This window comes from Mesoplodon bidens, assembly GCF_964165515.1.
Source record: "Mesoplodon bidens genome assembly, chromosome: 2".
In the NCBI taxonomy this organism is placed as follows: Eukaryota; Metazoa; Chordata; class Mammalia; order Artiodactyla; family Ziphiidae; genus Mesoplodon; species Mesoplodon bidens.
In genome coordinates this window covers 128988953-129013526 of record NC_138177.1, presented here as the reverse complement: position 1 = coordinate 129013526, position 24574 = coordinate 128988953, and the positions used below count along the sequence as shown (strand labels likewise).

At 36.1% G+C, this 24574-nt stretch overlaps 1 protein-coding gene across 1 annotated transcript in view; it reads left to right on the top strand.

The window, feature by feature from the left end:
- SGIP1 (SH3GL interacting endocytic adaptor 1) overlaps positions 1-18112 on the top strand; it is a 207282-nt gene extending 189170 nt beyond the window's left edge. The window contains exons 20-25 of the mRNA XM_081225341.1: positions 5454-5609; positions 9912-10044; positions 13598-13800; positions 15056-15120; positions 15695-15859; positions 16843-18112. Coding sequence (XP_081081467.1) covers positions 5454-5609; positions 9912-10044; positions 13598-13800; positions 15056-15120; positions 15695-15859; positions 16843-16865 — 745 coding nt within the window. The 3' untranslated portion in view covers positions 16866-18112. The remainder of the gene's footprint in view (positions 1-5453; positions 5610-9911; positions 10045-13597; positions 13801-15055; positions 15121-15694; positions 15860-16842) is intronic.
- Positions 18113-24574: the final 6462 nt, after the last annotated feature.

The following is a 24574-nucleotide window of genomic DNA, read 5'->3' as shown; positions in this document are numbered from 1 at the left end:
CTGCTTAAACTAGAAGTTTGCTCAGGACCACGTTTGTCCTGTTTCTCACTGCCCATTCTAGTGTGTTACACAATGCCTGGTACATTGATTAGGCACCAATATAGAATTGTTAAATGTATGAATTTATTTTTAAAACACTTTATTGAGTTCCTACTCTGCACTGGGTTCTGTGTTTTATACCTTTGCCTTCCCAGAACCTAAGACACAGTACTTGCCTTCACAGTAGTAAATATGTGCAAGAAACTACAAAACAGTTTTTAAAAAAAATCTGTCCTTGGGCTTCCCTGGTGGCTCAGAGGTTGAGAGTCCACCTGCCGATGCAGGGGACACGGGTTTGTGCCCCGGTCTGGGAGGATCCCACATGCCGCAGAGTGGCTGTGCCCGTGAGCCATGGTCGCTGAGCCTGCACGTCCGGAGCCTGTGCTCCACAACGGGAGAGGCCACAACAGTGAGAGGCCCGCGAACCGCAAAAAAAAAAAAATCTGTCCATTTGTCCAAGGAAACTAAAGAAAGGAAAAACTAAAGAGGGCTGAATGGAGAAGATATTAAGGAAGACCTTGGAAAGGCCTGCCTTTGAACTGAGTCTTGAATATGAGAAGGAGTTTTTGCCTGGTACCCAAGTCAATAAAAGGGGATGATAAATAAAGGAAAGGAAGCAGCCTATGTGCGAAAGTGTGTATGCTTGAACAGAAAACCATGAGCTTAGTTATCAAAGCAGTAGAAATTATACTTTATGAGAGGGATGTATTTCTGATGACCTCACATAAATCAAATCCATACATTTCCTGACCAAAATTGGCCAGTGTTTCTGTTGACCAGCTAACATGATGCTGCCTGTGGTAACAGGCAGAACCCAGTTTACAAGGCTCTTGACCAGTTGACTTGGAAATCTTGCCATTCTAGACAGCTGTTTCATTTGTGGGGATTCATATGGTTTTAAATTTACTTCATAAAGTACCTGTGTCAATATTTCCATATTGCAGTATTTCAGATTTCCATGATTTAAACTCACATGAAATGTAGCCACATCACACAGATAGGAACAATCATTACTGCTGAGCAAAGACTTTCCTTTAGTGACTGAGCATAGGTTGAAAATATTAATTTTTATATAGAAAATTTCAGATTGACGTAGACACTGGATGGATTAACAAATCACCAAAGGTCTGACTCTGACAATTGAGATGCAGTTCAGAAATGTAATGTAACTGACGAGCCTGGGTGCTTCATCTATTGGCTTATACTGACTACTTCTCTCATAGTCCACCCGACACTGTAAGCCCTTTGAAGGCAGGGGCTCTTTTGCTCATTTTTTTTTTTGAATTTTATTTTATTTATTTTTTATATAGCAGGTTCTTATTAGTTATCTATTTCATACATATTAGTGTATATATGTCTTTTGCTCAGTTTTTAATTGCCTCCCCACTCACAACAAACAACCCCAACTTACATAGTTAGGCATCCATAAATGTTTATTGACTTAATAAATTCCACCTCCTCCCCTTGCTGAATTTCTTTCAAAAGAGAAACTTTGTCCTCCACCAAGACACCACTTAGAGCTCATTTTGAGCAACCTGGAAAAGAAACTGAGCAGATTCCTTACCAATTAAAAAAACATTTGAGCAACCACTGCTAACAGTGTACTGAGTGGTGGTAGGTGCTGAAGTCTAGTTTAACAAGTGCTCTGACTAGTTATTATTTTCTTCTAGAGTCATCAGATAAAATTTTTCTTGCCCACATATTGAAAAACATTAAGAGTAGACTCAGCTTAAGAGGAAGTCCAGGCTTAGCACCAATTCATCACCAGTAAATCAAGCAAGCCTTATGGATCTAAAAGATAAAGAAGGAAGACAGCAGAGTTGGCACCAAACTGGGAGATCAGCAATATTCTCCAGCAGAGATGGAGGGGCAAACTTCCAGAAACAAGAATTCTTATTCAGAGCAGTTCAGAGTTAGGGATGATATTATCTGAGTGGGAGGAGGGGGCACACGGCAACTTTAGGAAGCTCACCTGCCCTCCACCTCTACCCCAAACCCAGCCTTACACATACAAGGCTATAGCAGTTCTTCACACAAGCTGTTTTGATGTGTGCCAAGGACCATCTCATCTGAGCCACTGTGCCTCATCAATCACAATTACACAGCATACAAGGTGACTGTGGGGCAAATCGAGTTTCCTATATTCAAGTGTGAGCAAAGTTTTCATTTATTAACCTCAATTTCCCTAGAAAGTACATGCCTGAACTTAAACTTGCAGAAATGGTACAAGGGTCAATTATCCAGATGTATAGGAAAGTTATAAAGAAGTTCACTCGTTTTAAATATTTACCATTTCCCAAAGAAGAATAATCTTTTTGAGATTTCTGCTTCTGGTTAAGGTGGAATAACAGGGACCAATTTACCCTTCTACCTGAAAACACTGCAGAAACAGACAAAATATATGAAACAATGATCTGTAAGACACAGGACCTCAGGTGAAGGACAGTGACCCCTGAGAAGTGAGATGTGCTGTATGATTGCCCCAACTGACTTCCTGGAGAGTTTCCAGGCCATGGCATAGGGAGAGCCCAGCAGACTCACAGGCATTCGTGGGAGGTGTCTCACTGAGGCACACTCCACTGCAAAACGGGCTGAGGAGGGTGCCCGAGGAAGCTAATGGCCCGTGTGTACCGCAGACCACCATGCACTGCAGAAGCTGGCTATGGAGAAGGTGTGCATATGATAGGAGCCTGGAGCCAGGGACCCCATCTGCATTAAAAGAGCTGGGCACTGGGACAGCCCAGCCACACGTGCCTCAGGAGCCAGAGGCTGTGGAAGCTGCCAGTGTCACTGGGCACTAGCAAAGCCACACGGGTTGCAGTACCCACACTCTTGGGTGCCACGTGCCTCCTGCACTGCAGGAGCCTAGCTCTAGAAAAGCCTTGAGTACTGCAGAGGACTGCCTAGCAAGCGCACTGGAACCAGGAAGGGAAAAAAGTCTCTTCTTCCTGCAATGTCTCTCTAGTGCCCTCTACTGACAAAAAGTAAGATAGTGCCTGTTACGGTGGCAAAGAAAAAATATATTAATGGCCCAATACTAATTCTCTCAGAGCAGACAGTAAAGGGTGAATTGGAACTCCACTGATTTTATGTGGAAATTGACACAGTGATCCTAAGTTTCATGTGGAAATACAAATAACTTAAAATAGCCAAAACAATTTTTAAAGAGAACAAAGTTGGTAGACTAGTACTACTTGATCTCAGAATAACTTTAAAGCTACAGCAATCAAGACAGTATGGGATTGGTGTAAAGATGGACAAAATAGATCAATGGAACAGAATAGAGAATTTAGAAATAAGTCCACACATATATGAACAACTGAATTTCAACAAAATTACCAAGTTGATAAATTCAACATATGGTGATAGAACAATTAGATACCCATATCCACACACTAAAAAATGAATTTGGACCCATACCTCACAGAAAATATACAGAAATTAACCAAAAATAGATCATAAAGATAAATGTAAAACTAAAAATTAAAAATTTCTAGAATAAAACATAGGTGAAATGTTTGTGACCTTGGATTTAGCAAAGATTTCTCAGATAAGACTCCAAAAGAATAAAGTGATTAGCTACAACCCATAAAAGAATAAATTGATGAATTTAAAATTTCTGCCCTTCCAATTACTCTTAAGAGAAAGAAAAAAAAACAAGCCCGACTGGGGGAAAAAATCTTTGCAAAACATGCATTTGATAAATTACTTACATCCAGAATGTACCAAAAAAAAAAAAAAACACCCAAATTAATAGGAGAACAGAAAACTCAATTTTAAAAACTGGCAGAAAATCTGAGCAGACACTTCACCTGAGTAAATAACTGATGACAAATAAGCACGTGAAAAGGTGCTAAGATCCTTAGCCATTAGGGAAGTGCAGATTAAAACAACAATGGGGGCTTCCCTGGTGACGCAGTGGTTGAGAGTCTGCCTGCCGATGCAGGGGACACGGGTTCGTGCCCCAGTCCGGGAAGATCCCACGTGCTGCGGAGCGGCTGGGCCCGTGAGCCATGGCCGCTGAGCCTGCGCGTCCGGAGCCTGTGCTCCGCAACGGGAGAGGCCACAACAGTGAGAGGCCCGCGTACCGCAAAAAAAAAACAAACAAACAAACAAAAAAAATGAGATGCTGTTACTCACCTATGAGAATGACAAATAAAAAGACAGATCCTACCAAGTGTCGGTGAGGATGGGGAGGAACTGAAACTCTCACACTCAGCTGTATTTTCCACTTCAGAAAACAGTTTGGCAGTTTCTTCAAAAGTTAAAGGTACACCTGTCATGTGATCCAGTCATATATTTATCCAAGAGAAATAAGAGCATGTGCCCATACACAGGCTTGTACACGCATATTTATCACAGCTTTATTTGTAATAGGTAAAAGATAGAAAGAATCCAAATGTTCTTCAACAAGTGAATGAATTTTCAAAACGAACCTGTGGTATATCCATATTCCACCCAGCAATAAAAAGTCATGAACTATTGATTCACACACTACATGGATGAATCTCAAAATAATTATGCCGAGTGGAAAAAATCAGACCAAAAAAAAATCACACACCTTACAATTCTGTTTATCTAAAATTTTAGAAAGTCCAAACTAATATGTAATGTCAGAAAATATATTAGTAATTACCAAGGGACATAGAGGGAAAGGATGGAGAAGGGCAGGAGACAGGAAAACAAAAACACAGGAGGAGACTCTTAAGGACGTTGGATATCTTGATTATCTTGATTGTGTGATGGTTTCATAGATGTAGATTATGTCAAAAATGATGGAAATTTACACTATAAATAAGCACCAGTTATTATATATTGACTATACTTCAATAAAGCCCTTTTATAAAAAGGATTATTATTCCTTCCAAATTATCATCCAACTGTGTTAACTTATATATATGACTGATTTTATAATTTCAACCAGATAGACAAGTTAATGGAATAACGATCTAATTAAGTGGGAAGCAGGAAGTTTACCCCATGTGTCCATAAAAGAACACATTCAAGGCATCAATCACATTACTCAGAGAACTAAAATAAGTCCCAGTGAATAGTGTGATAACATTGTGCAATTTAGTGTCTTCAAACATACTGCCATCAATTCAGCAGTCAAAGAGAGAGAATCACCAGAATAAATGATTCTGTTTGTGAGGTGAACATACAGACTTTTCTACAGAAAGACAAAAGCAGCACTTTTCTTCTAACGGTGCAAAAACACCTTCAACAAAATAGCCACCTTTTTTGGAGACATGTTAAACCTTTGAGTCCTCAGGTCTTTAGAAATTGTAAGAGCTTACTTTTCCTCTCTTCTGCTGTGTCATATTGTTACAGAAATCTTTGCTTTTCACAACTGCTTTGATTCACATGTTGACCTAGGTTTCCTCTCTTTCCTCTCACGTGTTGTGATATGCCAGATGTATCGTGAAGATTACTGGAGAAATGGTGTTGTCCTTTCCTGCCGGTATCACCAGACACTTTGCCAACAACCCATCGCCAGCTGCCCTGACTTTTCGGGTGACAAATTTCAGCAGGTTAGAACACGTCCTGCCAAATCCCCAACTTCTCTGCTGGTAAATATATTTTGCACAAATTTTTTAGAGATGTGTGTGGCTTAGCACCTTATTCTTAGATGAGGGGTGTACTTTAGCAAAAGAGATACACTGTACTGAAATTACCACTACTCAGATATGTTTATAGATTCAATCCCAGAACTTTTACCAGCTGTAAAAATTGTTGGTGGGTGATTGTGTGTGTGTGCATATATGTATTTTAATGGCCAACTATCTCAAGTGGCTAAAGAGACATTTAGAGTAATGAAATCTGCATTAGTGACAATTTAGTCATTGTTTGTTTTGCTTTTCACTGGTAGACAGTGGATGAGGATGGTGGAAAATGAGCCCAATAAAAGGAATAAAATCCATTTGTTGTATTAGCATCTTCTAAAATCAAATGATATCTGAACTGTGAGCTACTCTTCATATAAGCTTGAAAATCTCTTTGTTAAACATGTAATTTCATTGTACTGTAATGATGATTGTTTTGATGGAATTTTACATGTATGGCATCAAAGAAGCTTATGTGAATTTGTTTACATAAATACACTTCTTCACATTTCCTATTAAAACTGAATTTGATGCCTTTATCATATATATATATATGCACATACACATTCACACAACACACACATATATACATGCTACTAAAAAATGATCCACTCTACAAGTTAATTATTGACAATGGATGAGACAAAAAAAGTCATTCTTGACAGTTTTTTCCATCCATAAGTCCTGATATTCCATCCAAAATTCTCTCCCTAAAATGGCCACTTTTTCCCTGTTATCATCACTTCTTCTTTCCAAATGATGACTATCATTTCCGTGGACCACAGCAACTGTTTTCCTCCTTCCCTCCCTGCATCCAGTCTTGCCCCACTCCTACACACAATAACCAGATGACCTTTTATGAGGTAAATCAGGTTGTCCTCGCTCGTAGTTCTCTGATGGCTTCCCATTGCATCTGTACCAGAATCCAGACTTGTTACCGTTGCCTTCAAGACCCTGAGTCATCCACCCTTGCCTGTCTGTGTCCTCATCTCCCACCCTCCTCCTCAGAATCCTTGTAGCTACAGCCAGACCTGCCAGTCTTGGGAACTGCTGAGTCCTTTCCCACATCAAGACTTTGTATGCTTGTCTCCTCTGCCTCCAACAGGATTTCTACCCTTCTTCACTGGACTCTTACTCATCCTTCAGATCTCAGCTCCACTCAGCCTCCCCTGACCTCCCCACTCTCCTCCCCACTCCCACACGAAATCACATCGCCTTGTTATTCTCTCTCAATCTTCCCTATTCTTCCCTTTGTCACACTTACTAAAACTAATAATTACATATCTATTTGTTTTCTTCATCCATCCATCTCCCCCACTAGACTGTAAAATCCATGAGGGAGTAGAACACATCTATTGGTTCACCACCGTATCCTCAGTACCTTCCACTATGCCTAATAAGGACTTGATTAGTCTTTGTTGAATGAATTAACATTTCAACTATAACTTAGAGAATTTTGTCAAGCTGGATATTTATGTAGAAATAACTAAAGGTTATTTGGAATCTGAGGACCAATACAGTCACTCTCTTTCTCTTGCCTGAGTGAGACTTTTTCGCTCCCGTGATGAAAAACAGTCACAGGTGTTTCAGGTGATGACCAAGATCACCTCCTTCTCTTTGGTCCTTGCGATGGTTTAATTGGCAAACTTGATTCCAGGCTTAAAAATACAAAAGAAATGCTCACCCTTTAAATGAAAAATAAATGTGAAATGATCAAGATTGGAAATTGGGAACTTCTTATTTCAGTTTCCCTCCGTGTTTTTGATGTGCACAGCGAGCCACACAGCAAGTTAATTTTATTTTTCTAGGTTCCTCCATCTGAAATTAGGAATTACGTGCCACCATCTCACCAGTGTGTCTGTAAATATCACTGGTGTGATAGTTATAGCTTTTGTTGCACTTTTAGGCAGTTATGTTGCCAAGTCCTTAGGCATATGTGTCAGAGTTTTATACTTATATTAATAAATCAGTCTTATGAATTGAACTAAATATCAGTCTGAGAATGTTTTGTGTGACAAAATATTAAATGGACCCTTAGGTTGTTTTTTTTTTAACAAAACAAAAACAAAACAATTCTTATTGATTTACTTTATTAACTCTAAGTATTTGATGATTGTGTCAGGGCTGTGATTGGTGACCCATCAGTCCTAGAGATGGTTTGGTTTTGGTATGTAGCTCCACTCCACCACCCCTGCTGCCACACCTACTTTTCAAAAGGCCATGGAACCAAGCATTATTCTCAAATGCTGTTCAAGCCTTTCTTCATCTGTTATCTTACACCCAGCCAATCTTCTCAGTTATCCTTACTGAAAGACTTATTTAGGTTAGCAGCTTGGCCCCTGGAGACATTTGGGTTTGCAATCCCTGTGACAGGGACCAAGTTGAAATTTACTTCTACTTTTCCCTTATGAAAGGGATTGGCTTACAAAGGATGTTCAGGAACAATCGCTAAACCAATTGAGTCTGAAGAATTCTCAAGGCTTTATGAGTATTCAAGAATTGCATCTCTGTGCAAGCTTTTGATTGACAAACCTTTCTTGACTATTTGTTAAAGCAGGTTCTCTGAGGAATTATCATAGATATATGACTTAGCTTACTTTGTTATTAAACATATAATTGGGATTTTCTCAGTTATTTGGATTTACTTAGCACAAATTAATAAAATGTTACTGGATATTAATTCCACACCTCTTTTTGTATAGTGGGAAAGTATGACCTGCAGTAAGACTGACCTGGGCTGGAATCTTGACTCTTTTACTTATTAGCTGTTCAACCTTAAGTAAATTACTTAATTTTGCTGAACTTCTATTGTTCTTAGCTTCAGCCTCCTTGTGTAGCTACCACTCTGGAAGCTCTGGGTAACTTGGATGTTTTAGATAATAACAGTTTAGACAACACTTATCAGCACCCTTAGCTTAGCTGGGCCAGGGGCAAGGACGAGGGGCCAGGAGTCTTTTCCATTCACTTCCTCCTGCCCAGAGGCACAGGGTTTTCTCTGTCCTCAACAACCTATAGCAGGCACAACAGAACCACAGGGGCCTTGCTGAGACTTGGTACCCACGACCACTCATTCCTAACTGACCAAAAGCAGTTTCAAGGCCCTGATTTTTTTTTGACTCAGCTCTTGATATGTTTGGCTTCTGGAGGCTGAACCACAGGAACTTACTTTCGACCTGCCTTTATCACTGTATCACACACTTCTGTCTCCGTGACCTCTAATTTTCTCTTTTTATAACATATGCTTATTTTTAAAAAGAAAGATAATTCTTCTTTTGCAGGGTAGATTTTAATGATATAGTTTATAATGTATCTAACAGAGTGCCTAGCACATAATAGAGGCTAAAAAAATTCTAACTACTATTATTGTATTACATAGGATATTCTGAAAGTGAAATGTCAGTAAGTTACTGAGCCACTTGGACCCCAGTTTCTTCATCATGTGAGAAGTGAGCAGATGCTTTTCACACTCTAGCCTGATTCTTTTTGCCATTGAGACAAACATTTTCACAAGACATGGGGGGAGTGGCCTGTGGACAGGTCGCAGAGTAACATTGACGACCCTCATAGGAATACAAAACTCCTTAATTCACCAAGACTGCACTCTCTAGTGTAACTACCATGGTTATTATCATTTAAATTCCAGGATCATCTTATAAGTGAGGTGACTTTTTATGACTTAGATACTCTTAGATGAACTGTTGTGAATGCTAAAAAAGGAGAATGATAATTTTAGTATTACCCTTTTCTCCTCAGTTGGAGATAAAGACCGTGTTTACAGATATTTGTTTACACATTTGTTTACAAATGTTTGCTTACAAATATTTACTAAGTAATTTCTGAGACCCTACTGTTCAAGTAAATTCAAAAGAAAATCAATGTACTCGGCTCCTTGATTGCATTAACCAACTAATTCATAGGAAATGGTGGCAATGTAGAAAGGGCTATTAAATTTGGGTTAATAAATAATTCGGTGTTTAAAGCAACCAGTTATCATCATGATTGGTTAATATTACTGGGTAATATTACTGGGTATAACTCACTGTGATTTATAGCAATACAATAATGCCTCCCTATGGGTATTAATCTATTAACATAATACCATTCAGGACTGCAATTATACTAAAACTATACTATTGTTAATAATATAATCTCTACAAATTGTCAAAGATGGAGATAAAAATCTGATGACAATTTGCTAAGATACTTTTTTGTGTCGTTTATGTTTGTTACAAAATGCTACTCAATCATTTTTTCTTCCCAATTGAATAGTGATAATACCCAAAATGATGCCAATACCAAGGAATTCTGGGTAAACATGCCAAATTTGATGATTCATCTAAAGAAAGTGTCGGAACAAAAGCCCCAGGCTACATATTATAACGTGGATATGCTCAAATATCAGGTAAGCCTATTTATATGGTCAAGGTGTCTCTTTCACATTACAAATGTACATTCTAACATACCTAACATTAAATAAAAGAAGACAAAGTAACATTTCTTTCAATATTATTTAAAAGCTACAATTTATAAGAAAATAGAAACCTTAAAAGACTATTTGGAGGCTATATAGTGTCAAGAATATTCATACATATTCTTATTATTAGAAACCTACAAGTAAAAAATATCATTCAAATTTAGGGAAACATGCCAAAAAATGAATTTTCAGAAAACTACATCAATTAAGATTACAAATATTGACAAAATAGTTCACTGTAATTTTGTTAAGAATATTACCGTACTAAAATCTCTTATTTTAAATGATTAAATGTAAGTAATTTGGTGTTTTTTCATAATGTGATAGTCTATGAAATAAATTCTGATGAAACTTATGTTAAGAAATAATTTAATGAGAATATTTGGTACAACACATTACAGGATATGAGAACTTTCTTTTTGTGTTTAGGATTTCCCTTTACCCCCAAATATTACTGATTTAATAAATAAGCCTGTTTCAAACCAGGATTCTATAGAGCTTGAGTATCCCACTGATTCCTAGCCACTTGATGTCTTTTGAAAGTTGTACTTTAATAGAAATCAGTGCATCTCAAACATGAGTGTACTTTACAATCACCAGGGAGGTTATAAACAAATGCTGATTTTGAACTGGTACTAATTATAGACAGACACAGATATAAATATAGATAGATATCTATATAAAAATCTATTTATAGATAAATAAAGATGGAGATGGGGAGGGGATAAAGATAGAGACAGAGACAGAGACATCTACTGGGCCCTGACACTCCCAGAGATTTTTATTTAATTGGTTCAGGATGTGACATAGGTGTATATATTTTTACAAGTCCTCCAAATGATTATAATGCACACTGTGGATTGAAAACCACATGTTCTAAGGGAACCATTGAACGTGAAGCATCTATGTAATTGTACATTTCACAAAAATACAAATGAATATAATGTTTTTCTAGTAAGAATAATATCATTGAAGCTTTGGACATTATAACAAAACGTAGAAAGTAGACAGAATTCACCTATTGCCATATAAGCTTGATGTAAAGTACTATAATGAAAGCAAGAGACTGAATTCTGGAATTAAGTCAGCTTCCTACTGTCCACTGACCTTGGGCACTTAGTGTCCCTGAGCCTCAGTTTCCTCATTTGCAAATTAGGAAAAAAGGATTCCTACCTAGGTATTTTATAGGCTGTGAGGATCTCACACCCTAGCACATTTCAAAGTACTTTGTGAAATGTAAGTAGCCCTAAGGCTGACATTTTGTTTTAAAGGTGCTCTGAGGAATCCCTTTTGTTGTGGTTTAGTTGTGTTGTTATTGTTTTTCAACAATGTAAGGGATTGGTTGGGAGGCATAATTAGCATTTTATGGGATCAAATCACATCATGTTTACTTTCTGGCCACCAGTAGCACCCTCCCAGTAACTGGGACAATCACATATCCATAAAGCACCTCCCCAGGTAGAGGAACTACTAAGAAGTTGAGAACTCCTGCCAAGGACAGAGTATAGAACTGGGTGGGGAGAGTGAGTCTGCTCTGCTTTTGAGCTATCTTAAATAACAGACTTCTAAATAAAAGTGCATTTGCAGAGGATTGGGTTGCTAAAAATAGTTAAAGTTTAAAACTTTATTATAAAGCTTATCATAGAGATTATTATAAAGTTTTAAAGCTTTTATTATAATGGTCATCAAACTAAAATTATGTCATTAAAAGCCATGTCTGTCATTTTATAAAAGAATCCATGTCTGGGTTTGTTTCTGCAGCAATCATGCCTGACTTTTAAGCGCAGCCTGCCTTCAGGACCCTTCCATGTGGTGTCCATATGTGCAGGCATCACTAGGCCAATAAAGAGCTCTTTATATTCTTTAAAATCAGCAAAACTCATACTCCATGAATAAAACTGCAAGGGCACAGACACCACCCACACGGCCCCTGCAGTGCACGCGTGCTTATAAAAGGTACATAGAAATAATAACCTTGCAAATTTTTCACTGTGGGTCCAGGATTCTAGTTGATATTATTGCCTTATAACTTTTTGTTGTTTCTTCAAACCTGGCTTTTCCTTAGTCAAATTCACCTTTGTATAACTCACTGGTTTGTGAAGAGCAAATATGATAAGAATATTAATAGGTAACATGTATTAAAATGTTAACTCCTTATTGTATATGAGGCACTAGACTGAGTGTTTCATATAAAACATCTTCTTCGATCTTCCTAACATCTCTAGGCATAAATATTATTATCATTTCTGGGACTTCCCTGGCAGTCCAGTGGTTAAGAGTCCGCCCTTCCAGTGCAGGGGGCGTGAGTATGGTAAAGGAACTAGGATCCCGTATGCCACACGGTACAGCCAAAACCTTTTTTAAAAATTAGAAAAAATATATTATCATTCCCATTTGTCAGATGAGGAAATAACTGAGGCACAGAGAAGTTTTTAGTGACTGGTCAAAGATCACTCATCTTGGAAGTGACAATCAGAACTCACACCCAGATATATCTGAAAAAACAAAAACACTAATTTGAAAAGATACATGTTCACAGGAGCATTATTTACAATTTGCCAGGATATGGAAGCAACCTAAGTGTCCATCAATAGATGAATGGTTAAAGAAGATGTGGGGTATATGTATACAATAGAATACTACTCAGCCATAAAAAAGAATGAAATTTTGCCATTTGCAGCAACATGGATGGACTTGGAGGGCATTATGCTAAGTGAAATAAGTCAGGCAAAGAAGGACAAATACTGTATGATACCACTTATATATGTGGAATCAAAAAATTCAACAAACTGGTGAATGTAACAAAAAAGAAGCAGACTCACAGATATAGAGAACAAACTAGTGGTTACTAGTGGGGAGAGGGAAAGGGGAAGGGGCACTAGTAAGGGATTAAGAAGTACAAACTATTAGGTATAAAATAAGGTACAAGGATATATTGTACAACATGGGGAATATAGCCAATACTTTATAATAACTATAAATGGAGTATAACCTTTAAAATTATGAATCACTATATTGTGCACCTGTAACTTATATAATATTGTATAGCAACTCTATTTCAATTAAAAGAAAGAAAGAAAGGGAAAGAAAGAAAGAAAGAGAGAGAGAGAAAGAGAGAAAAAAGAAAGGAAAAAAGACCTCACACCCAGGATTGTCTGCCTTCTTGGCCTCAGCTCCTAACCAATGTGCTACCAGCTCCCTATCTGACATAAAGTGCATTGTAAACTCTAAAGTGCTATAGAAACTTTAATAATTGATTTTATGTTTTTAATCTGTAACAGTTTACCTGAAGCACCCAGCTCTCACTCATATGGCACCCTTCATGGTGATTTTTTTACTGAGTGCTCATTCGTGAGCAGCACAAACAACATTATGACTTTTTGATATCTAAGAATATTCCATTGGGAGATAATAATAGCTTCTGGGTTTGTTTCAGCCTTAAATTCAAGCCTTAAATGTTCTCTTCCCTGTCTTTGGCAAGGTGTCAGCCCAGGGCATTCAGTCCACACCTCTGAACCTGGCAGTGAACTGGCGATGTGAGCCGTCAAGCACAGACCTGCGCATAGATTACAAATACAATACGGATGCAATGACAACGGCCGTGGCCCTCAACAATGTGCAGTTCCTGGTCCCCATAGATGGAGGGGTAACCAAGCTCCAGGCTGTGCTCCCACCAGCAGTCTGGTAAGGAGCCATTAGTCCCCTTCCTCTTCACCAAAGGGCTCCTAGGCAAAGGGATCACAGACTTTTTAGCATTTGTGTTTCCTACAGGAAGAGATCACAGCAGGCCTGGGTGTCAGGGTTCAGGGCAGAAAACAGAAGCTGCTATAGCTAATTTCAAACAGAAAATGATTTAACGCAGGGATTTAGATGTTCACACAAAAAAAGAGGAACAAGCTTTAGACTGGATCTCCAAGAATATTTCCCAGAAGATTGCAGAACTGGTCCACCAGGGGAGCTGCTACCTCTGCTACAACCAGGAAGGAGAGAAATTAGAAGGCTGTCAGTGGAGCCGCTGAATTCAAGAACCCACCACCCTCATGAAAATCCAAGGATAAGAAAGCTCCTATTGGCACTGCCTAAACTGCTTCTCAACAACTACAAAACTGAGACTGGACTGGAGCACTGTTTAACAAGATCCCCACATCTCAGTTAGGCTGCTGACCAGCAGAAAACAGCCCAAAAATCATCAGGAAAATGGCCTCTGCCTCCCTTCTATCCTCCAGACCTCAAGTAGTACCTTTAATTGATGGACCCTAATCTTCATCTAGGACCCTAATTACAAGGGAGTCTGAGTTTCATTTTGCAGCCTCTGGACTATTAAAAGGCACACTAGAGAAGGTATGGGAACAGAAACAGAATAGACACTGATACCAATAGCAGATGTTAAAAAAAGCCTTTTCTCCTAAGGAAAAATACTCTAGTTTTTCCTTATGATTGTTAGAAGCAAAAAGTAGAACATTAAAAAAGAAAAAAAAAAAAGAATGTCAGCCATGTGACAGCTCCAATTTAAATTACCTGAATTAATTGATCAACTAACACTTCCCATCTATTTATTCAGTAGATGTGTTAAAAAAAATTTTAACTGCATTGTCCTCTAAATGTTTATCTCTCTGACAGTGTTGTGACTACTTACAATAAGGAAAGAAAGAGTATTTATGTATGGATGAAGGGATGGATGGATGGATGGATGGATAGATAGATGGAAGGAGGGAGTGAAGGAGGAAGGGATAGATAGATAGATAGACAGATAGATGGAAGGAGGGAGGGAAAAAGGAAGGGATGGATAGATGATAGATAGATATAGATAGATAATGCTTTAATTGTAGCTAAAATTTTTAAGATCATTTTTATTAAATAACACTATCTGGAAAAATATGACATCCATTAAATAAAAACCCTTGCATATGAAAAAGTCTTTTACCTACTTTATTTTTAGGAATGCTGAACAGCACAGAATATTGTGGAAGATTCCTGATATTTCTCAGAAGTCAGAAAATGGAGGTAATGTAATCACAGGCTTATTTTATTTAATATATAAAGCTGAAATAACTTTCAGATATTAGAAAACTATTAACCAAAATCATTTAGCACTAAAAGTAAGCAAAATATTTCAGTTCACTTTGGTATATACTTATTTTAACCAATAAAAGAAAATAGCTCTTCAATGAATCCTCTGCTACCTTTTTTCTGCCCAAGACCCCACATCAAACAGACCATACTTTAAGCAGAGAAGAGCTTTTAAAAAGGCATATTTCCATTTTGTATCAGATCTCACACTCCCTGATAGTTAGATATTTTCCACTTTCCTCTGATATTAATCATAAGCTGGAAAATACATTGCCTTCCAAGCAGCATGCTTCCAAATTTTGAAGTACCATTTGGCTGAATTACATTTTTATCAGTGTACAAAAAACATCATGAATAATATTTAATGATAAATTTTATTGTATTTATACTGAAACATATACTATTTTCTAGTAAGTTCGATTTTGCACGTTAACTTTGAATACAATTTCCAAAGTTATATCCAGAATGTTGTGTTGACTGTTATCTTGTAATAATACTCTTTTTGTAGGAGTGGGCTCTTTATTGGCAAGATTTCAGTTATCTGAAGGCCCAAGCAAACCTTCCCCATTGGTTGTGCAGTTTACAAGTGAAGGAAGCACCCTTTCTGGCTGTGACATTGAACTTGTTGGAGCAGGGTATAGATTTTCACTCATCAAGAAAAGGTTTGCTGCAGGTAAGTGGGTATCTTGTGAGTTCCATTTTCAAACAATAATGTTGCCTTAGCTATTCTTCCTTAAGAAGGAATAGGTTGTGATTTTCTGATCATCTTCCTCCTCTTCTTCCCCACTCCCAATCCCCATTTTCCATCACAATCAGAAAGCAAACCAATTGTTGAATGAAGTAAAAATAGGACAATGAAACTGGGAATCAGAAATCAGGAAGGTCCTGGATACTTATCATGGCTCTGGCTATTTCTTATATGGGACTGGCCTGTCATTCCCATTATATAGGTGTGTACACTGAGGTTAATGGGGGTAAATCCTACTTTTGTTACATTGACAAGCAAGATAAATGCTAATTTTGAATTTATCTCTTACCTGAAAACTTTTTTTCTTCAGCAGGTCTTCATAGATTTTAGACTTGTCTAGGCTTAGCTGAAATCTAAGAGGATCCATCTTCACTTTAATAACACCTTAAAAAGTCTAGACCAGATATCAGAACTGGTTGCCTAGAGCTGAAATGTGATGAGACAGGTTTTTGGCACACACGAGAGTTTATTGGTGGGGATTCCCCAATATTAAGGTGATTATCTTTGTCAATGATTTGTTGGAATACATCCTGGTTTTTATGTCTGCCATATTGATGTAATTATTAACTACACCCCTTTTGTTCTCAAAAATGGCCCAGGGTGGAAATTATATGGTTACTCTTTCTATAGGAAGTTGGATTCTCACATCCAGGAACAAATCTTCCAAGCTATTCTGGGCAACCCAAACCTCTGCAAAGTATTCCTATATGGAAATGTGAAAAGGCAACTAGCTGGTCTGGAAAGTTGGAAACTTAATAAACTTTATGTATTTTATGTTAGTATTGTACCCTTCAATTACATAGTATTGGTTTCTAGGAGTAGGGCAGGAAGAATAGAAATGTTACCCACATAATAACCACATTATGGAACTAGCAGGTAACCCGTTGATATGTTGTTTTATTTTGCAGGAAAATACTTGGCAGATAACTAATAAAATCTTATGCAAGGATTTGGAGGATTCATATAATGGAGAACTACTGTATGAGAAACAGGTTTTAATTTTGGTTTGAAGAAAACAAACCAAAATCTGCACTTGGGGTATATCTGCTAGAAATGTCAATGACTTTCAGCAATGATTTCCCTCACACAATACCATGATGACCAGTCCTACAGTATTTACTTCTAGGTGTAATATTGTTAATGGTTTTAAAATGTAATTATTGTATTTGTAAATTGTACTCATTCCAGTAAGGCAGTTATACTTGAGTTTTAGCATTTTACCATTCCTGAAATGGATGTAATTTAAACTGTGGTATGTAAGTTTAATAGTAGTACTGTTGAATGGCACAATGCTTACAGAGGTAGATTGCATTTTGTCAATATATAAAATTTAAATATAATATTGATAGTTGTCATAAGGGGGTGCCACACACAAAGAAAATTCAGTGGAACCAGAAAAAAACTTCCTTTTCTTCGGTCCTTAGTATGTTTTACTCGAGTGCTAAATAAAAATTCTATCTTCAAATATTTAGTGGGTTAAAGTCATAAACTATTTCAGAAAAAAAAATTCTAAGGTACATGTGCATATTCAAAGAAAAGCATTAATTACCACTTTTTAAAAAGCTTTTTTTTCAAACTGCAAATTTCATAAAAATGCAAACTGTGTAAACAGGCCCTCTTATTTTTATAACTTGTGTAAAAAGGGAAAGCAATTCATATTTAAAGTTTATGAAATTATAATCAAGAGTAAAGAAGATGTCGAAGTCTTAACTACTTCCCCCTCTCTCCACAGTTCAGCAGATGTGGAGATTACTGAATAATCAGACTAAAACCAAAATTGTGATTTTAAAATTTCAAGAATTTCCATAGTTGAACTGGTTAACAACTTTTGCACAATAACTCTAAACAGAGAGTACCTCCCATCCAGCATGGGGAATGGTACCAAGCATCTTCCTCTTTACCAATAGGAACCAAAACATTGAGTCTAAATATCCCAGAAAAAAAAAGATTTTAGTCCCCTACTTAAATCCAGAAGGAGAATTTTAATTGTCATCATTTATATCATTTGGGAAGGAAAAAATAAGCTTTATAAATCAAATTCTAACCACATTATTGTGCAATAAATTTCCTTTTGGATAAGGTTCATTGTATGTAACTATAAATTTTTGCCATTCTTGGGGAATCAAAAAGAGAGTTATCAAAAATGTATGTTCTGATTTCATTGTTGCAAGGTATAATAAAAACTGTAATTACTCAGTCTGGCCTCATAATATGGGAATTTGCGATGAAGAAGCTCTTCTTCAGGGGTCCCAGTTGTAAAACCTTCCTTCATTACAATCTGAAAATATGAATTTTCCTTTAAGTCATAGAACCTATTTTAAACATAAGCTAATTCCTACTCTAGGTTATACTATTAAATAACTATAATTATTAAGTTGTTATATTCATCATTAGTTGATAAATTTTATTTTACATTCATTCATACTCGACGAAGAAACTTTAGCCCCTTTAAATTTTAGAATCAAATTAAATTTTATGTCTTACATTTAAAATGAGATTGTGACTGGCAATTGTTTATAGTGAAACTTTTAAAATTAATATTTGTACTTCTCAATCAGTGCTTGCTAGCAAGAGAATGTTCAAAATGACCTGTTTTACCTTAGAAGAAATCTTACTGTTCAAACAACTCTCAATTGGCTCGCCAAGCAGTCTCTGGTGTTGAAGTTTTTTGAACAAGTAAGTAATAAACTCACTTTAAGCAAAGATATTCAATTTGATTTTGTAACCAAAATAGTAAATGCAAACTTTTAAATCCCATGGAACACGGGGAAATTTCAGACACTGAAACCAATGGAGAGTAAGTAACAGAAAATTGAGAATTATCCAGCATATGAATATAAAAATGTGTTTTTAAGAAATCATTTCATGAGAAAACATATTGGATATTAACACAAAGCATATTAAAAGTGTATAAATATATTGGTTCTCATGTCTTGCTCATTATATCTTATTTTATTTTATATCTTTCTAGAGTGAATTAGTAATTAAACACGTGTTTTCTTTTCATAGAATAATTTGGTTGATATATAATGTAATTTAAAACAGATTACAATGATCTCTAACATTATTCAAATGTCTCTAGGCACTAAATTTGAAACTATGAAGATATTCTATGATTCCATAATTGGTCTTTATGAAACAGAATGAAAGTCAGAGATTTCAAAATTATTAATTTTAAAATATTATTATTATTATTATTATTATTATTATTATTGAATACCAGAACCTTCATAGAGAATATATCCCTTCTTCTTTCAGAAAATAGGTCAAATAATAACACAATAAACTCATATCAGGGATTTAGATTTTGGTGATTTTTTTTTTAATCTTGTAGTTTATAATCTCCTGTTACTCCTGTATCCAAAGTACTGTACAATAAGAATTTGTGTTAGGAAAAATGATCCTAGACAATGCAATTATAAAAGAAATACTAAGTCAGATTCATTATCAATTCCTAAAACAAAATGGACTAGTACATATTTAGATTTTCAATACCAAGGGTTCAAATAAAAAGTTCATTAAACAGAACACCATTTCCTGAGCATTATGATTCAAAAAGATTCTGCTCTAACAAGATAGAAAGTATGAATGCTTTACTTTGCAACATGGGAAATATTATTTTTCAAATAAATTCCATATTTTCGTGTTATTTTTAAAAATAAATTTTTGTTAAAAATTAGTCTGAATTTTAGCATAATTGGAACATACAATTCCAAACAATTAAATTTTAAATTATTTTTAAAGCTCTATTCTCCTCTACATGTACAGCCAATACGAAAATCACTGCATAGTATTTGGAAGTACATTTCACCTGTAAAGAAAGAATGTCCACATTTCAAATGGTTTCAAGTGAATAGAGAGGAACCATCCCCTCCAGAAAGTCAAACTGCAGTTGTTTTATTTTGGTTTTTATGTATTTTTACTGAATCTCAATCTGCAAAGTGTTTGAGACCATAATTACTCATATTTCCATTTCCAAATATTCATTTCAAAGAAGCCTGGTAACTACATTAGCTCTACCACTAACTCTTGCTGTGTGACCTTGGACAAATCATAGCCCTCTTTAATTTCTCACCTTTAGAATAAGGAGTTGAGATTGATAGTGGTTTCCAAGCTTTTCTTAACAGCCAAACTTTTTTCTGCTAAAATTGCACATGGAATCCTGTTAGGCAAAACAGCTCAGAGCAATTCAGGAGTTCCTCCAGCAGTTTAAATCTGGTCCTCCAGAGCACTGTTTAAATACCATAATAACACAGCCATGATCTATAAAGCTTCTCCCATCTCAGAAGTTCCATGGTTCTAGTTGACTCAGAGAGATTCACCTTTGCGGGCTTTAAAAAAAAAACTTGTACAATCATAGTAATTGATATACAATAAAAATTGATATTCTCTTGAGTGCTTAGCATGTACCAGTCACTATAGATGTTAGCTCACTTAATCTTTGTGTCAACCCCCAAATGGTAGATACTCTTTTTAATTAGTATTTTACAAATGGTGACATTGAGGCTTAAACAAATTAATAATTTGCCCAAAGTGACACAGCAGCTGGAAGTAACTCAGTTATCTTGACAGCAATGGGAGCCCTTGACCTGTTTTACTTGTTCATTCTGGGAAATGAACTTTTCTGTTTTATTTTACTATACATATTCCACTTAAGTACCCAGGTAAAAGGTGCTATGAAAAATTAATACCAAAATAAGGATAATTCCAAAAGCAAAATTGTTGGAAAAGAATATGTTTCTCAAAGCATGATTTGTGGACCACTTGTATTATCATTTATTTAACAAGGGAAATGATTTTGGCTTAGTTACCACTATATCCCCCGAGTCTAGAATGTAGTGGGCATCAATAAATTGATATTGAATAAATAAATCTGTAGGGGTGGGGTTTAAGAATATGTATTTTGACAAGCACCCAAAATTTGAGAATCACTGCCCTAGTAGATCTCTCAAATACTTCTTAGTTCTGACATTTCATCAGATTTTGCACATTCAATTATCATTTGAATACCATTTTTCTAGTGAGCTTAATTTTTCATTCAGTCCACTTAGCTTCCTACAATCTTGAAGAAAAAAAAAAGGTAGAGGTATTTTTCTAGGAAAATTCCTCATTTCCTTAGAGTTCTTTTATGCTATCTCAAACTGACATGAAATGCATTCTCCCATTGTCATTTTTCTGTCCTTTTTGTCAGTGTCTTAAAAGATTAAAAGAAGTAGGTAGGTTGCAAGCTGTCATTCATTCCAAATAAAATGTCCTAAAACATGGCTCCCTTCCTGCAAGGGACACAGGCATCTAACTTGTGAGCTGACACTGTTTATTTTGTAGGCCTTTGAATTAGATGCTTTATAAGCATGGACTACTGTCATTCCAAAAGAGTTGCACCAATTGCTTTTATTTTTGCATTATTTTTTCTCAAAATAATCACAGTCTGTCAGTTAAAGTTGAATGACACGGTAAGATGTGCCTATATCTACTAAGGAGATGCGTTTGTGGTTTCTTGTTTGTTTTTTTTCTTTAACTTTGTTTTTTCCAAAAGATTATGCATTTGAGCAAAATCCCATTCAATTAAATGTATTCATTTTGCTACATGGTTTTCTGGTCAGCATTTTTTTTTAATGGAAGCATAATTTTTTTACGGTATCAAAATTAGGGTGATCTCTAAATATCGCTTTAAAAGTTGGCAACATGATGCTTCCTTAAAATGAGTTAAATTAAATTGTTGATATGAATGAACAAGTCAATCTTTGTTACACTGATTAAAGAGACTGTTCTGATGACCCACCCCACCTCTTTTACTATGTGCACTTCTCTCTTCAGGCTTTATTGTATTTTCCTGCTCCTTCCATTTTTTTTTTTTTTCATTCAGCAAACAGTAGTTAAATGCCATTTGCTCATTTGTGAATCAAACATGGCTACCATTACATTACTTTTTGTCTGTGGAATGTATGGAGGAAAAATGAGATAGGAGTGCAATGTTTAAGTCTCCAAATATTAAAAACAAACAACAAAACCCACTAGCATTTCTATTTCTGTGAAGTTCTGTAATCTTCTATAGGATAGAGCTGCATTTTAAATATCTAACTGAATACCAAATATCCTTCTTGAAAGAACATCAAATTTTAGGGTCTATTGAGTTGACCATGGTCAGACCTCTTGACTGTCCCTTCATAAGTATATCTTAGTGAGTTTAACTTTATCACCTAAAATATTCAAAACAAAACAATAAAATTGTTTTACTTTTTTAAGCATTATTTTTAGGATCTGCACTTATGGCCATCACATCATGCTGCTATCTGTTGAAGATGGTCCAAATTTCTTTACAGAGTAGAATTAATACTAGTGAACAATCTTTGGTAATACTTTATCTAAACACTTTAAGAAATTGAATCATGATGGATTGATGCTGACTGCATTTTTACATAATCTTGTTAGAAATTATATGAAAAACATTTCAGTTAAACATAAGAAAAATGCACTATTTAGTATAGATTTTGCAGGACTCTACACTCTATTAATGAGTATTACACAGTTCTTTTTTGCTTTGCTTTATTTTGCAAATCAATTGTTTTCATAAAAAATCAACAGGGCCTCCCTGGTGGCGCAGTGGTTGAGAGTCCGCCTGCCGATGCAGGGGATACGGGTTCGTGCCCCGGTCTGGGAGGATCCCATATGCCGCGGAGCGGCTGGGCCCGTGAGCCATGGCCGCTGGGCCTGCGCATCCGGAGCCTGTGCTCCGCAACGGGAGAGGCCACAACAGTGAGAGGCCCGCATACTGCAAAAAGAAAAAAAAAAAAAAAAAAAAAAAAAAAATCAACAAATTTCCTTTAATAATTCCTGGGTAAACTGTCTGTTATCAGACAGAAAAGAGTAAAGCTGAATTACTTTACATTTCTCTAAATATAGTTCAATTTTTAATTCATTCAGAATTTCTGAATCAGCTTGATGAATCATAAGCCATTTATCATTTTAAAACATTCCATTGAATGAGTATATCATGCAAATGTTAATTCCATCTCATTTGTTCAGTTGTATATTACTTCAATGACAGTTTCTTTTCTTTTCTTTTGGCAAAACAAATTTTAGTGTTATTCATACATCATTACTTTAAAATATTTTTTAAAAATACACCAAATGGGGCTCCCCTGGTGGCGCAGTGGTTGAGAGTCCGCCTGCCGATGCAGGGCACACGGGTTCGTGCCCCGGTCCGGGAAGATCCCACATGCCGCGGAGCGGCTAGGCCCGTGAGCCATGGCCGCTGAGCCTGCGCGTCCGGAGCCTGTGCTCCGCAACGGGAGAAGCCATAACAGTGAGAGGCCCGCGTACCGAAAAAAAAAAAAAAAAAAAATACACCAAATGACTATCACTGCGATCAAGGTCCAAAGCCAGGTTTTTTTCTTTTCCTTATGAGATGATAGGATGATCATTTTTATAGCTGTGGCTTTGCAGCTCAGTATTTAGCTCTTGCTTTGTTAAATGGATATGTGTGAGAGAGACTGGCCCCTGTTTTCTCTCTCTTCCTGTGTCACTCTCTCATTCTAAGGGAGTTGGAAAATTGCCACTGAATAATTTTTCCTGAAAAAGCCAAGTGTTGGTATGATATGCTAATCTCATGTATAAGTAGGACTTCACTACAGGCCCAGCAGTCATTTGTAGAGCTGGCTTTTTAAACTGTTTGAAGAGTATTGGGTTTCAATATACAAAGGATTTTTTTTTCACTTTGCATAGGAAAAGATCTGTATGAATGAAATGATCAAATGGCAATGGAAGGCATTGATTTTTTTTTTGTACTTTTAACAATAAGAGAAACTAGGAAAAGAATCTCAGAGAAATTTTGTTGTATTTCTAAAGGTAATAAAATTCAGTCAGCTGTCTTTCTTAAAGAAAATTCTGTTAGTGTATACTTTGAGTTGGTGGTAGCTTTTATTTAGAGTTCTCCATGATCTTTGTAGCAAAAGTAAGCAATGTCTTTATGACCTTGGATGGAGTACATATTTTCACAAAATACCTTGAGCATAAAATCTTTATTTAAAAAAAAAAACTCTGGGGTAAAATACTCAAATATACTATTTAAATTAGTTAAAATATTGATGGCTGGCTCCTTTTCCTACATGTGTAATTCAATAGAGAATACTTAATTCTCGTAGCTGTGATGAAATCTTTACTGCTTATGTGCCATGCTCAAGAAAAAACCAGCAAATAAAAAGCAAGGGTTTGTTCCTTCACAGAACTGCCCAAAGCTCTCTGATGAGCAATGGTGTTATGAAATTGTAATATTGACTTCTTGAAGATAACCATGAGAACATTTTAATGTTACTTGCCTTATAAAATAGAAAAGGTGTGGATATCATTTTTTGTAAATAATGATTTTTACAAGTGTTTTTTCCTTCATAATTTTCCCAATCACCCATTTCACAAAATCCTGAATATGCAATTATTTATCATGGCACATTACTGCAACTAGGGTTCCCACTGCAGGACAAAGTTTAATTATACTTGAGAACAAGATCAAATATATAAGTAAGTTACTATTTAAATGTGATTTTTTTCTGGAAAATAAATGAAAAACATAAAAATAAGTTGAGTTGTGAACCTCTTTTATTACCAGCCTCTTAAAGTTTTACCACATTTCTGGAAAACTTC